This window comes from Mytilus californianus, unplaced genomic scaffold, assembly GCF_021869535.1.
Source record: "Mytilus californianus isolate M0D057914Y unplaced genomic scaffold, xbMytCali1.0.p SCAF_14, whole genome shotgun sequence".
Taxonomy (NCBI): domain Eukaryota; kingdom Metazoa; phylum Mollusca; class Bivalvia; order Mytilida; family Mytilidae; genus Mytilus; species Mytilus californianus.
The window spans coordinates 27293846-27311073 of NW_026262626.1; the positions used below are offsets into that span (position 1 = coordinate 27293846).

General features: G+C 31.0%; 1 protein-coding gene across 4 annotated transcripts in view; it reads left to right on the forward strand.

Annotated features, from left to right (window-relative positions):
* Positions 1–17228, forward strand: part of LOC127724468 (uncharacterized) — a 33586-nt gene that overhangs the window by 6474 nt on the left and 9884 nt on the right. For 2 of the 4 annotated variants that reach the window (XM_052231432.1, XM_052231434.1), the window contains exons 4-10: positions 152–163; positions 2710–2733; positions 6800–6955; positions 11966–12064; positions 12767–12905; positions 15823–15995; positions 17143–17214. In XM_052231432.1, the coding sequence (XP_052087392.1) occupies positions 152–163; positions 2710–2733; positions 6800–6955; positions 11966–12064; positions 12767–12905; positions 15823–15995; positions 17143–17214 (675 nt within the window). The remainder of the gene's footprint in view (positions 1–151; positions 164–2709; positions 2734–6799; positions 6956–11965; positions 12065–12766; positions 12906–15822; positions 15996–17142; positions 17215–17228) is intronic. The other 2 variants (XM_052231433.1, XM_052231435.1) reach the window with 2 other exon arrangements.

The following is a 17228-nucleotide window of genomic DNA, read 5'->3' on the forward strand; positions in this document are numbered from 1 at the left end:
TTTTGAATCGAGTCATATATGCCAAATGAATTGGATATTCTTTGGAAAATTTTGTATGTTTTTTATCTTAATTTGATGACATCTTAAAAATTATTTAATTATATCAAAAAGATAATTCTTTGATGTACATGATGTAACACAAATATTTCAGAACAGGAGAAAGGTAATATATTACTTGGCAAAGGTTGCATTGCTTGATTGATTCTCCGTTTCTGAATCTGAGGCATTCATGGTAATATTTTCAAAAGTATACACCAAAGCATTCTCATTGGTTAAGAACTTCCTAAACAACTGATGTTTAACCACTGAAGTTATAATACTTTGACCTTGGTGCATAAAGAATGAAATTACCCATAATCTGTCAGATTTTGAAAAAAAGATGAATTGCACATATGAATTTCTTCTTAAATCAGCAATATATAAAGATTGGATTATTTAGGGTCAGGTTTTACCTGAGACAATCAAAGGTACAAAAAGATGTCTGATGTATTGGCATTGGACAAGATACATATTTTAATATACATTTTGTTTTGTAATTCTACACAAATGTACTTAAAATTATGTTCAACTGATGGCTTGCAGTTTAAAGCAAGTATTTATGTCTCGCTATAGACTAGTTTTAATTCTCAGCAGTGCAGAGCACTAATATGAAGTGAATGAAATATTTCATGAAATTTAATCAAAAATATACAATAGTATATATTATTAAAAAAAATAAGGAGATGTATGTGGTATGATTGTCAATGTCAACTTTTCACCAGCAGAGACCAAGTGATGTTGATGTTTTTACTATAGGTCACTGTAATGCCTTCAGCAATACTCTGTGACTTCCAATTAATTTCAATCAAAAACTCTATTCAATATGTCCAATTCCTGAATTTAAGTTCAGGCAAAACCAATTGTCACCTGAATTAGCTGTTTCACATGAGCAATATCAATTTCAGTACTTAGCTCTTTCTTAAAAGCTGTAGATTGAATTTGAATTATAATGACACTGACTAGTTACAACAAAAGTTGTTAAACTGTGTATGGTTTCAGTGGTAAAAATGAAGACTACCCCTTATTATCATAAAAGCAAAAATGATTAAAATGAATACAACAAAATATTAATCCAAATTTTCTGGGATTAAAACCTTCTTATCTTTGATTCTTTATCTTCCCATATATCTAGTACATCTACTATTAATCAAGGGAAATAATTTCATAAATTTCAGACTCACTTCAAATGAGAAATGAATTGGTTTAAATCTTTTATTTGTAGTCATGATTTATAAATCCCAACTTTGTAAAGTAGAGATTATCACAACGATCATTTTAACTACATTTAAATGTTTAAATTTTTATCTATTGCCATCGCAATTGTCGTAAAAAAGTACAATAAAATCATAAGTGCGTCCATCTACCAGAAATTGTTTTGACCTTCACTGCAGTTCCATGGAACATATCCTAGCTGTAGTCCAGATAATCATGCCGTCTGCTGTGGGTATTTTTAGATTTTGACTTTTTTTTTTTTATTAAAATAGTCTTCCAAGACGTCATAATTATTTGGACAAATCCTAGCTGCAGTAACTGTCGATCATTTCATGAACCTGCTCTAAAGATTTAGTCTCTAAGCATTAAATCTCTTAGCTTAGTATATTGCCAGTGCACTGTGGTTTTGATCTAGCAAAAAGTGGATGCACTTCGTCTTGTACCTCTCCTAGTGAGATGGTCCTCTAATGCTTATACTCGTGTTTCCATCAGTATCAGTTTCCACACACCAACAAAGAAGTAGCACTTTATGATATACTGTAAATTTTCATTAGTAATTGTTAGTTATTGATGCAATAATAAGGAAAATTGAGCCCAGATAACAACAGTTTTTTGCATTTTAGCAATTAATATGAAATTTCGAATGATTCAATTTGAAGATGTTAAAGAAATATTTTGTCAATCATTCTGAGAAACTGTTGGTTATTTGCAGAAGTTGAGAAAAATTTGAGGCCATGCACAAGGAGAAGGTTTTTGATAACTGAATCTATTAAGTTTTGTTAGGCAATGGTTAATCCTTACTGAATTTATTGATCATAGTCAAAAGAAAAGCTTTATTACTGATCTTCTCAGTCTAGTTATGTAAACATTTCTTCATTATAGAAATGTTTTATAGTCTGTAAGGTTTCTGCTAACAGTCCAAATTTGCAAATGGCAAAAAAATAAATATTTGTTGAAAAAATCGGCGGAAGCCATTTTTTGGTTCTCATTCAATGGAAGTTGTCATTTATTTCCACTTCTTTCAGATATCCATTCAGAGCAATAATAATACGACTGTCAAATTATTGACATTATATATGTATATAAAACTATACAGGTCTCAATCTAAGCTATAAAATCTCTTGGAGGAAAACTTTTGATAATAAGAGAGCAATATAAAGATGACAACTCTTTTTTGATAGAAACAGAAAATATTGCAGCAGATGAATTTATATATTAGATTAGTCAACTTTTGACCATTGTGACTAGGATTAAGTAAAATATATAAAAGTGGTTATGGCTTGCATTGTATCCTGTTAAGAGAAATAGTATTAATATAAAATTATGACAAAGTATATGTATATGTATTGATGTAAATAACTTAGTCTGTCTGACAATGAAACCATTACAGGATTTTCTGATATGATTTTATATTATAATTTTGTTTTATATTAATGTTATATATATGTATAAATTTAGATTGTCTATCGTTCATCATCTGAGGTATGAGATTTAACAGCAGATTTTACATACACCAAACTGCATGAATCACAAGTGAAGATTTTTATTTCATTTTGCAAATTTTTCAAATTTTACAGGGATCTTTAAAACTTTTTCTTTTTCTTGAAGAGCAATTTTGCTTTAATTCTTGTCTTAAACTTTGGTCAGCAGAGCCTAATAATATACCTTTCATGTGGGTCTCATTTGGGGTCTAAGCATGATGTGGGATTGGCCAATTTTTTGTAAGCATGACACGTGAAAGTCAAATTATTAGGCGTGAAAACGGGAAACGAAGTCAGGCGGGACACGTCAAGAGTTATCATTACAATGATAAGTGGGATACGGGAATCTGACAAAACAATAAGCGGGATCCGGGATCAGACCCCCTTATGAGACCCCCTTTCATCATATCAGTATCTTTGCTGATCTTGATTTCTAAATTATTTACATCTTAAACCATGCTTGTGTTATACCTATTTTCAGTTTTCAATGGTCAATTTAATGAATTTGATTCATATGGTGTCAGCATTTTACCTTTTATTATATTGCTTTTGACAAAATTGAAAAAAAGTATTGCAAATTGCCAAAAATGGTTAACACATAAGTAATTTCTGATGTAATAAATAAGATATTGTCCTCAAATACTGTGAAAGTTAAATGTTTAAGTTGAAGGCTCTTTTTGTGCATATATAATGACTGATATTTTTCCTTGGTCTTTAAAAATAGATTGTATTTGGTTAATTAACAACATTCCTGCAATTGATTTTCCTAAACTGATAATTTTATATGCTTTCACAGTATTCAAAATCTTATATTTTAAAAGGAGAAAACCATAGCTTTAAATTGACATATTTTCACTTGTGAATTATAATCCATTAGCTTTAAAGAAAGTGTGATAAACTTTCATAAAAAAAAAAATTAACCTGCATGATAAATCAAAACATAACAAGAAATAATTTTTCAGCATGAGAGTAAACTGTATTTTAACAATGAAATGTGACAAATAAAAGAAATTGATGTGACATGTTATTATAACCGATGCGCTGATTGTCAAAAAATTTATAGCTCACATTATTTTAAGCTCTACTTACCAAACCTTTTCTACAAACAAAGATTTTATTTTTCAGAAGTAGACAAAATAGGACATTATCTCTTAAAGCATTACACCTGAAATTTGACTGAAACCTACATTTTTTTTTGTAATTACAAACTGACACAAAGCACACTTTTCAAATGATCATATTGAAATGGTTAATCTGTGGGAACTTTGTCGAGGATCATTTTGCTATCACATTGATCAGATACTGATAAGAAAAGTTAAAACTACAGCATCATACAAAAACTAGACATATTAAGAATTCAAAGATTTAAGGAGACCCCTCATGGGGGTGTCCAAGTAATCGCATAATCACAAACTATTTGCCAATATAATCACTTAATCATTATTTATTTTTTTAAACAAGATAATCAAATAATCAAAATAAAGTCCTAGATTATCAAATAATCAAATAATCATGAAATATTTGGTCTGGTAATCAAATAATCACTATAAAAACGGCCAAGTAATCACATAATCAATAAACTGCTTCGCTGAGCGCAGCTGGATACGCCCGCAGAGGTCTAACCCTGAAACAGTTGTGGCAAAAATGGACACAATATTCAAGCTTGATATAGGTCTGAATTTGGATTGTAATTAAATATTTGACATACATCTATTATAGGTTTCTGAATAAATGTAGTCAAAGAACTTGAAGTTGGTTATAATATGAATTGAATTTATATTCAATTAAGGATTTCTTGCTGTTGTGCAATACACTGTGCTGTTGCGCAATACTTAGTAAATCTGTTGTCAGACTAAAAACAAATAAAAATTCTAAAATTCTAAAGGGAGCTTACATCAATAGATATAAACAATTAACCAAAGTTTCACACGAATTGCTGAAAGCATTTTTGAGTTTTTGTCTGAAAACTGGAAAATCCCCCCTTTTTTAATGAATAAACCCCATAATTCGGAAATGTAAAATCTAAAATTTATAAAATTCTAAAGGGAGCTTACATCAATAGATATCAACAATTCATCAAAGTTTCATGAGAACTGCTGAAAGCATTTTTGAGTTATTGTCCGAAAACTGGAAAATCCCCCCTTTTTTTTATGAATAAAACCCCATAACTCGGAAACGTAAAATCTAAAATTTATAAAAATCCAAAGGGGGCTCATGTCATTAGATATAAACAATTAACCAAAATTTCTTGCAAGTTGGTGAAAGCATTCTTGAGTTATTGTCCTAAAACTAGAAAATCACCCTTTTTTTAATGAATAAAACCCCATAACTCGGAAACGTAAAATCTAAAATTTATAAAAAACGAAAGGGAGCTCACGTCAATAGATATAAACAATTCACCAAAGTTTTAAGCAAATTGGTTAAAGCGTTTTTGAGTTAATGTCCGACATGTTGACGACGGACGGACGGACGGACAGACGGACGTACAACGGTATACCATAATACGTCCCGTAAACGGGCGTTTAAAAACCCCATGAGGAGGCTCTTTAAGGTTATACAGTACTTGGACTACTTAGACCACTTAGGCCACCGAGGCCTCCTACATGTACTGTGACTGTACCCTAAATAGAACGAAACAACAATACAACAAAACATGACATATTAGCATAAAAAATGACACACAAGTATACAAGCTCATTTCTGACCGATAAGGAATAAAGAAGATGTAATCCTTGTGTATGTTCAGTCACAGACAATACTTTTAAGATTCAGAAGTCAAAGTTTCTATATAAAAAGTTTAACATGGACACAGACATATCTAAAAATTCATTTCTTTATTGAACAACAATCATTGATCAAATATTTGTTATGTATCAGTTTTTGCTGAGTCTGAAAAAAAGACAAAGAAACCTATACAAATCATGCTACATTTTTTTGAAGTTTTGTGCTTTCCTTATCTTTTTTTATATGAATTTCCCTGCTGTGTGTTTCTGTGTGTTTGAATGTATTGAATTTTTTGAAAATTGATATTAAGATATATAGATTCAAGAAATATGAAAGTAAAATTGCATGTTTTTTTAGCATAGACATGCACATTAGCTGAATCCTGGTCTAAAAGCACATTTCTTGCATGATTTTGATGATCACAAGAGGTTAAGGTCTAGCTTTATTCACATTTCTGAGGGTTATTTTTCTTTTCAAATTGATATATCTGTATTTTGTCAACATACTATTATTCTATCAACCAAAGAGTCTACCTGTCTTTGCATCAATCTTTTAAGTGTTTGGTAAAATAGGAAATTATCATTAATTTTGTTAACCTTATGCACTTATCATTAATTTTCAATTTTGATAACCTAACAGTAATATATGTGTGTGTACAAGTAAAAAAAAAAGATGTATGACAAGAACCATTGTTTTGCCAGGAAAATGATTGAGAATGTGTTATTCCTTAAAAATTATGTAAATATTCCTGCCAAGCAATAACAACATTGTAATTTTACCATTTCAGTACTCTTCTGTCATTTATATCATAAAAATGAAATGACTGCAAAAATTGCATTTTTAAGACTGTTAATGCAGCTTTGAGAAAAAGATATTTTGGAGTTTAGGGTGACGTCCATTTTCACTGAACTAGTACACAATTTTATTTAGGGGCCAGCTGAGGATACCTCTGGGTGCTTGATTTTCTCGCGGAGTTGAAGACCCGTTGGTGGCCTTCGGCTGTTCAATGTGCTCTTTGGTCGGGTTGTTGTCTCTTTGACATATTCCCCATTTCCATTCTCAATTTTATTCACAGTACCATTTTTGACAACTGATAAACTATTTAATGCATTATCAATATCAAAATTACATTATTTATAATTTGGTGATATTTGATCAGTACTTATTATTATTGGCTAAAAATGGACTTGTCATACAGTCTTCTGTATCCAAGGGAGATATATGGTAAAAATAAATACTGACTTTGGAAAATAAAGTAAATAAAAACATGAAATTTAAACTAAAGCATAAGTACTTTTATTAAATTTTTCATTAAATAATTTTCATCATAATTATTTTTTCAGCGATATCAACAAATTATGGAAAATCAAGAAGATGGTGGAAATTTTTACTCAAAAAAGGTTTCTGGTTTGGCACTTAGAGTTAAAACACAGTCTGATAGCCGATCACAAACACCAAGGACACCAAGAACACCTCGACAAGAGGAAGAAGAAACAAAAGTATGTTAAGGAAATTTTACAATCTTATTAGAATTAGATCTCATGCACTTGCTCACTTTTTTATGCTTGGTCGCTAGCTGCTTAACCTGTGCTCCCTCAACAAAGCATGAAAAGTAAGCAAGTGCTGAGATCAAATTTTAATAAAGATTTAGAAATTTTGCAAAGTTTACATATTATGTTGTATGCATACACCCAATTCCATTCAAGGCCCCACCATTAAAGGTGTCGTGTACTCAAGATGTGTGTAAAAACATAAACAGGTGAAAAATAGCTGAACTAAAATTGGCACCATTGTGTTTACCTGTTTGAAGTTTTAAAAATTTATTAAGATCTCGAATTATTAAATCAAATTACTGGAAAATAGTCTTTGATGTAGAAAAGATGCAGCCATCCATGTTTTCATTACTGCAAAATTTTATTTTGTCAGATGACTTCTTAGAAGATTTTTTTTTAATTCATTGGTGCAAATCACCTGAAACGCCTGTCTCAAAGTTAGATACTGACCAATGTTTATAGCAATTAGTATGAGGGTTGCACATGTTAGAAAGACTTATTACCCAGCAAATGTTGAATAATTCTTTTGATGTGTCACATTTTGTTCTTTGATCTTCAACTTAACTCTATAAAATTCATTTTTCAGTTGTATTTTTAAATTTTGAAAAGCCTGACAAGCTGAACCCTTAGAGGGATTAGTAATTGTTAAATGTTTTCCAATATAACTTTCTCTGTTGACTTGCAATAGTGTAGAAGCTTTCATCACAGTTTTGTATGGCTTAATTAAAGTATGCAACTAACTTGAACAAGTAAGATCCACCTAAATGAATTCAAGTTAAAAACTGAAAACTTTTTGTTGTAGAGAAAGTAAGTGCATGAATGATAAAAATGCATAAATATGTATGAAATCTTGAGGATAACAGAAAGTTGCATTACTTAGTTCTGGTGGTACATTTCAGGTTAATAACATGACAAATCTGCTGAAGTACTTTGCTATAAAACATTTTTCTTTTGTGCTTTCAGCATGTCCCGGAGAAGGTATTTTTATACTTGTTTTAATTCACCTGAACTTTGTTTTGTCCACAAATTATAACAATCTTCAGCCATATTCATGTACAAGATACTTGTATGTTCAAACTATTTAAAAATAAAACTCAATTCACACATAATGTAGGATAACAGAAACACTTGTCAGGGGCGGATCCAGCCATTTATAAAAGGGGGGTTCCTAACCTAGAATAAAGGGGGGGGTTCCAACTATATGTCCCCATTCAAATGCAGTGATCGTCCAAAAAAAAAGGGGGGTTCCAACTATATGTCCCCATTCAAATGCATTGATCGTCCAAAAAAAAGGGGGGGGGGGGGTTCAACCCCCGGAACACCCCCCCCCTGGATCCGCCACTGCTTGTATTGACTATACTCCTACTCTGAAGGAAGAGTTATGCAGGGTTACCTTTGTCATTGTCTAATTAAATTTGCATCACATTTTTCTCTGGAACTTTAAAATAACTTAGCTTCCTAAAATTTGGTAGCAATTAAGCTTCATGTGAGCATGCTATACGGTTTAATGCGTTTTCAAAATCTTTGAGGGTCAACTTCCTTTTAACCAAATACAAACATGACGAATTTACTTATCTAATCTTGCACATATGGCCAGGTCTGAAATTTTTTTGCACTTTTGTAAGTAACTACAAATCAGATTTTCTTTAAATTTGGTATCATGCTTCATTTGAGTATGTTTTTCCTTTTGATAAATTTTCACATACATTGCTGAATTTTCTGTTTACAGAATACTTGTAGCAAATTAACTTTAATGAGCAAATTTGCTCACAGTTCATCTTCTTAAGTTCTGAAGGTACATTCCATTTAATTACATTAATTAACATGATAAAATTGCTGAAGTTCTTTGGTTAATTACAATTTACATTTTATGTGCTTTTCAGCAAGTACCAGAGAAGGTATTTTTTAAACATGTTCTAATTCACCTACACTTTTTTTGGTACACAAATGTTAACAACCATTAGCCATATTCATACATAAATATATACATGTATATACAAGATACTTGTATGTAAAACTCAATTCACATATTTTAACAGTTATACTTAGTGCACATGAATTATTACATTTCTAGCAACTATGAAATGCATATAATTTATTTATATGTGCTAAATGAACTCAAATTAAAAACTACAAGCTTTTTGTTAAAGAGACAGTAAGAGCATGGAAATACATAAATATATTTATAACAATGTCAGGATAACAGACACACTTGTTATGATTATATTCTGAAGGAAGAGTTATACTTGGTAATCTATGTCATCTGTATGCTATAAAAATTACATTTATTGTGCTTTTTAGCATGTCCCAGAGAAGGTATTTTTATACATGTTTTAATTCACACTTATTTAAGTTTTTTGTCCACAAATCAGTAACAACCTTTGGTCATATTTAGTATAAATTATATAAATATAAGATACTTGTATGTTTGAACTGTTTGAGAATAAAGTTCAATTCATTTTTTTTAACGTTTTAACATTTTTAAATACTGTAAATTCAGAAATTATTGCGATGTTTTTATTATTGCGAAAAATGCGACAGTGTTATAATCGCAATATTTTAAACTCGCATTTTGAATTTTTTTATATTAATTAAACAGGATTTTTCTCAATATCGCAAAAATAAAAATCGCATTTTAGTCTAAAATGACAAAATCGCAATAATAAATGCACGCAATAATTTCTGAATTTACAGTACTAAGTGCACATGAACTTTTACATTTCTGGCAACTGTGAAGTTCATTTAACTTATTTCATTTCTTTCATTGGCACTGTGCAGTTTTTTCATGTCCTCTTTGTTACTTATTAAACTCATTCTCAGTGGATACTAGTATGTTGATTAACTAGCATTTGCTGATTCAAACTTTTAAAAATGACAATTAGCACATTTATGTACAGTTCTGATAAGTTCTGTATAAGATAAAAAAAAATATTCCCTATACATAGCAATGTAATATCTTTAAATGGATCCACTACTCAATGAAAGCAAATTTTGGTTTGAATTCAGAATTTAGAAGTAATAGTGCTATATTTGACATGATTTTCTAATAGGTTGCTGTAGGCACTGTGACTTGAAAAAGAAAGCTATAATAAACACCAACTAAAAGACAATATCATTACAATTTTTACATATATTGAAGATCGAATGTTGTTCATATATATATTATATATATATAGAAAATCTCTGCAGATGTAAAACCAGTTGAAGGGCTGTGTTTCATGATTTTTAAACATGGCTTGATATTTTGTGATTTATATGATATCAAAATATAAAAATAAGAAGATGTGGTATGATTGCCAATGAGACAACACTCCACCAGAGAGTTGCATTAAAATTCACAAGTTTTTGTTTTTTTACAGCATGTCAGAGTGAAGGTATTTTTGTTACAATATATGTTTTCATTTTCATGAAACCAGTTTTGTCCAGACAGCATCCCTGAGCATCCCATGAACCTTTAGTCTAGACCTCATCCGTAGACATTTTGTCTAGACATTATCCTTGAATGTTTTGTCCAGACATTATCTCTTAACATCCCATGAACCTTTTGTCCAGACATTATCCCTTAACATCCCATTAACCTTTTGTCCAGACATTATCCCTTAACATCCCATGAACCTTTTGTCCAGACATTATCCCTTAACATCCCATGAACCTTTTGTCCAGACATTATCCCTTAACATCCCATGAACCTTTTGTCCAGACATTATCCCTTAACATCCCATGAACCTTTTGTCCAGACATTATCCCTTAACATCCTATGAACCTTTTGTCCAGACATTATCCCTTAACATCCCACAAACTTTTTGTCCAGACATTATCCCTTAACTTCCCATGAACCTTTTGTCAAGACATTATCCCTTAACATCCCATGAACCTTTTGTCCAGACATTATCCCTTGACATCCCACAAACTTTTTGTTCAGACATTATCCCTTAACATCCCACAAACTTTTTGTCCAGACATCATCCTCTCTGAACCTTTGTTCAGACATCATTCCTTAAAATCCCTCAATCTCTTGTCCAGACATCAACCTTAAAACATCCTCTCTGAACCATTGGTCAGACAGCCTAACAACCTCTAACCCAATCCCACTTTAAGTGATTGTTTAAAAAAATTATTTCTGTGAGCAAACCAAAAATGAGATACTTTAACAGTCATACTAACTATACAGTGAAGTAAAAATTTCTTGTATATATGAAATGTAGGTAACAAGTAAATTTGATTGGCACTGCACATTCCCTTCTTTTTTTTTCTTATGGTGTTCATTTTGCATCAGATAACAACTTAATATAATTAGTATGAGTAGTGAGAAAATTTTATTTAATTTAAGTTTCAGTATTCTCTTCTTAACAATGTATATATAAATTTGTATTTTTCCACGTCACAATATAATATAAGACCTTCAATCTGCTAGTCATCACAAATGATTCATCATTTGGCAGTTGATAGATAGCATTCTGAGTTCAAATTTTTTGCTGATATCAGTAACTTCGTCTTTCAAAACAAATTGTAGGTCAAACTAGAGATTCCAAAGTGCATTTCCTCAACTATATGGTACATAAGTTCATTTTTATATTACTTTTGAGCATATGTTTCCCATTTCTAAATTTTCGAACTTTTTTAAATGCTTTGATAAGATCCCTTAAAGTGTAATACTAATTTATAAAAACATGGTATTTGAGTTCAAATTTGAAGCTTCTGGAAATTTTTTGTGAATAATTCCAATGGACATCAACTCCTTTAATAAGTGACAAAGACAGGTGAAAATAACTATTAGTACTATTAAAAAAGGTGATTGCTATTATATTGAGAAAATGGTATAAAGAAGATAAAACTATTGGTAGGATCCCTTACTTTACAGCTTTGAAAAACTTCAAATTCCAGTTGTTTTTGTACATCTTCAGAAATACATTTTAGATCTAGCATTTTCTCATTTATATTTTGTTTTTGTATTAGAAGGCACAAAAGAACTCTGTGAAGAAGAAATTAAAAAGACATGAATTGTCAACAAATACAGATTTTCTTAAAACAGTTCCAAAAACAGAAATGGCAAAGGTAATTATTGAAAATATGAACTATATTGATCTGTTTGGGTGTTTAGAACACTCATGGATTTGATGTACATGATGTACACCTATATGAAGGTAGCGATGCCCTTTACCGTCAGATGTCAAATGGTCATGTTCTGCTAGCATTAGTAAAATTAGTTAAAATTTTATCGTGTTTAGTCAAAATATCCTTATCGTGATTCGTCAGAGGTCTCAAATAATTAACGGTTACCATTATGTTTGGAAAGAATTTAACATGATTCATCAAAATCAGTCGATTATTTTACTGTCATAAAGAAAGTGTTCATTTTATCGTCATGCACCAAAAATTACCGTAAACGTCATTTGGCCAGATTTTTTACCGTTATTTGTCATGAAGGTACCTCCATTACGACCCTCATAATATACCATGCAAAATTTAATACTTACTCTTAAAATGTGTAAAAGTCATGTTAACTCTAGAAAGTGTTGTGATTTTGTATTGTTTTGTCACAGTTTTCATAGCCATGAAGTCAAGAGAGAACATATACATCTTCAGATGTTGTGACAGTCTTATAGTGTGGACACTTGTAAATAAAAATTCTCTCCAACCAAATAAAGATTTGCGATAAGATATTTAAAACAAATGTATTCCTGACTTGAGAAATTAACATTAACTAATGACTGTTAAATCTAAAGCATTAACTCTTTTTTTTATATTTGTTTACAGATTATAGAACTACAGGATAAATTGATGAAAGAAGGAAAACTCAAAACCCAGGCAGAAGTTGACAGATTTTGGCTGGACATCAAGAAACCAGATGTGTATTCATCATATTTCAAACCAGCTCTTCAGACTCAAGCATCAGGTATATAATTCATTATTGGTTATAAGAGCACACACTTGAAACATTTTGATCATGACAACTCAAAATGCCTCTTAGAGCAACCAAAACCTAGTCAGACTCCAATAATAAAACAATACTAATTTTGACTACTTGTGTACTATTAGTGATAATTGGTACAAGATTTTGTATGAAACAGTTTATAAATTAAAAAAACAAACAGTTGTCTTAAAAGCTAGGTAATCTGAACTTATAATTCTCACTTTGATTTCATATAGTGGCCAAATTTTTTTTTTTTTTTCGAATGAGAATTATGAGGAGATAAAATGAACACTTAATCATGGCATATCATCACAGGAAGTCTGACTTTTATCGATCAAAACTATTTTTTTCATGAGAAATAAAAGGTTAAACATCGTAAAGTTTTGGTTTTGTAAAGATTAAAGGGGTAAAATCCTGTCTGAAGTTGTATATATATAGTTCATAGTACGTTTGCTGATAGTCGATGTATTCTCTAGATTATATGTCGTATCCATGTAGTCCAACCTACATGGGGATATTTCCATGTCTTGATTTGGACAACAATTGATATATTTTGTTGGACATTTAAATTTGTGGATAAGGTCATCCACGAAAAACAACGAAAATTAGTACCCCATGAATAAAAGTACTTTCACAATACACTACTTCATTATTTGGTTGTATAATTTGTTGTAGCTGAAATGGAAGACTTATTTTTGAATCTGTCATGCCTAAATCAAGTCCAAGAGTACTATCCTTTACACACAGGGATATACTAGGCACCATATACTAGGTGATTCCCCCTTTTTCTTCATTAGTATGATTGTAAACTATTAGTAACATAATCTTAATATGAATATGGGTGGCAAAATTTCTTTTTAAAGTTACTTAGTCTTACATAGAAATTACAATTAAGGAAGTTTTAAATATTAGTCCATAGATTTAAGCAGTATTTACAAAATCTTTTAAGCAGAGGGTTTTATTGGAGATTAATCTAGGTTGTTTACATGTATTTGTTAAAAATAACAGATTAGCATGGATAATCTAAAATCCCTAACCTCAGGAATGTAGAGGGTTAATTTTCTGTATTGACCTTTTAAAGCAGAACAAAGTTCTTCTGTAACCCAATTTATATTTTTTCTGTTAAACATTCTTATGGAAACCCTATTTGCAATATATGTTGTAAGCAAATTGAAACAAATTTGCTCAAGTAAAACAGTTTAAAATAGGTTCAACCATATTCACATAATTAAATAAAAAAATGTCATTCAGATTAGCAGAAGTTCCAAAAAAAGAATATTGATTTTAGCAGTTAGCATTTTTTGTTCTTGTAAAAACCAGAATAGACATTCTCATGTCAAACTGGTTTGTTACATATGACGTGGCTCTGTACTTAAACATCCCGTCATTGTGTTATTGTGCCATAGTAAATGTGTGTTTACATATTTGTTTGTTTTTATAGTGATTAAGATAATAACAAAATGTTGACTGCTGTACCCATATTTTTGACATTTTTACCTATTATGTCTGTTTGTTTTGTTCACACATCGTTGTCAATATAATGGAATTTTATGTGACTGTCATACAAGTGAGAGGTTTATCTAGCTATAAAACCAGGTTTAATCCACCCTTTTTTACATAAGAAAATGCCTGTACCAAGTCAGGAATATGACAATTGTCCATTTGTTTGATGTGTTTGACGTTTTGATTTTGCCATTTGATTAGGGACTTTCCGTTTTGAATTTTCCTCGGAGTTCAGTATTTTTGTTATTTTACTTTTTACTGATGAATTAATTCTGTTGGATACACCAATGTTCATATCAATCTAATCAATACATAAAATTTGTATGCCCACCTTCAAAATCAGCTAGCAGAAATTCAAATTAATTGCCAATGTTATATTCAAAAATGAAATCACTTATATGCCTGTCTAAGATCTTCTATTAAACAGGTTTTTTATGCTCCTCGAAAAATATTGGAAGCATATAGTAATCGCACTGTTTTTATTTGAAAATATTTTTATTTTTATGCCCCACCTAGGGACATTATTTTTTTTGGTCTGTGCGTCCGTTCGTCTGTCTGTCCCTTCGTTCATTCGTTCGTTCATTCATCCATCCGTCCGTCTGTCCCGCTTCAGGTTAAAGTTTTTGGTCAAGGTAGTTTTTGATGAAGTTAAGTCCAATCAACTTGAAACTTAGTACACATGTTCCCTATGATTTGATCTTTCTAATTTTAAAGCCAATGTTTGTTCATCTGTCCATAAGTATTTGTCATGCAAAAGTTGCAGAATAAGATACAAAGGGATTACTTTATTGGTGCTGTGTAGACTGCGTTAATAATTTGTATAAAGCTTTATATTTCAGAATGTACATGACCTGGCTGTATTTTTTTTTCGTGTGAAATGCTCACTTGGTATATGTAATAGGATACCTGTATTTGTTATATGGGATCCTTGCAAGGTCTACATGTCTGTCAGACAGGGTTCAACTGACCTCAACATCTTTTCATGGATCAGTGATTAAGGTTAAGTTTTAGTGGTCAAGTCTGTGTCTCTCAGATACTATAAGCAATATAGGTCAACTGTATTTGGTGTATGGAATGGTTGTAAGGTGTACATGTTTGAGTTGCAGGTTTCATATGACCTTGAACTCATTTTCATGGTTCATTGTTGATGTTAAGTTTATGTGCTACTTGTAGTAAAACCTTCATATTACAGACTTTCAACATAAATTTTAGTCATGATAAGTAAAGCACTGGCTGGTGAGACATTTATGTGTGTACATTTTTGTTCATATATACATATATATCATTAGCAGCATCTCATTTAACAGTTAAATGCTGAACTTGAATAGGCACATTTACATGTATCAAATCTTTTCTTTGATGGAAATTAAACAACCCGCCATTAATTTATTTTCAGGTTCTGGTTCAGCCACCAGTTCATTGAATCGCTCAAATCTAGAAACCCATTCTACAGTAGCAGCTTTACAAGACTATCCTGGCCGTTCACTCAGTCAGATATCAGAGAGATCCTCTGTACCAGGATTGTACAAAGATACACAGGACTGGGCAATTACTCAACAGTTCAAACATGTAAGAATGAAAAGGGAAAAAAACCCGTATGAAAAGATCTAATATGTTATATGAAAAAAAGTTCATGCAAAAACATTTAAATACTAAAACTTTTAAAAAATTGTATGTCTGCAACACAAAATCATGATCATTTGTGCTGTGGAAAAAATTTGATTCACATTCACACATTTTGATTACTGTCATGATACTGTGGATTCATTTATTTTCGTGGGTACCAATTTTCTTGGAGTGAGGAAAACTTGAATTTTCAAGGATATTTGATTTCGTGGTTTTGTCAAAGTCCTTATACGTGCCTCTATAAAATTTGTCATTCGTTGAACATTTGAAATCGTGGTTTACCTGTACCCACGAAACCTACGAAAATTGGTATCCCTCGAATAATAATGAATTCACAGTAGTAGTTAATTACAAATTTATAGGTCGTCTACCAAAAATCATTTCGCTACTTTGTCTAGTGACAACATGGAAATGAAACCAGGGGGAATAGGATATATATACTCAACACAAGGTGTGTCAGTAGGTTAAGTGTTTTCTGCTATCCATGCATGACTTGACAAGTCATTTCAAACTAACGTCCAGTAGCAAGTGTCAAGACCAAGAACATGTCAAAACTATTAATAATTAAGGGAATAGACCATGGTTAAGGAAGATAACTCTTTAAGTCAGTAATGTGTTTGTAATAGGCAATTACATACACGCTTTTTTAAGCATCCCGTTTGAATGGTTTTACACTAGTAATTTTTGGGACCCTTTATAGCTTGCTGTTCGGTGTGAGCCAAGGCTCCGTGTTGAAGACCGTACTTTGACCTATAATGGTTTACTTTTATAAATTTTGACTTGGATGGAGAGTTGTCTCATTGAAACTCATACCACATCTTCTTATATCTATGTGAAATAGAATTAAAATAAACTATGTTACTAAGAAGCTTAGAACGTATATATAAAAATGTTTGATACAAACCTAACAATGATTTTACAGATTATGTCCCTTAAACTAGGTCTACTCCCTTCAGAATAGATTGATAATAAAATGTCCATACATTACACATGTGTATGATAGCATGAATTTCAAATTCATATAAAATTTGCTGTTTGATTTTCTGACAAACATAAAAGTGTGTATTAATTCTGTGATTTTTTTTTTCAGCAACACTCACACACAAAGGTAGCATCCCCACAGAAATCAAGAAGTTCAGATTTAGAGAAGAAATTCCCAAAGGTATTTACTGGTTA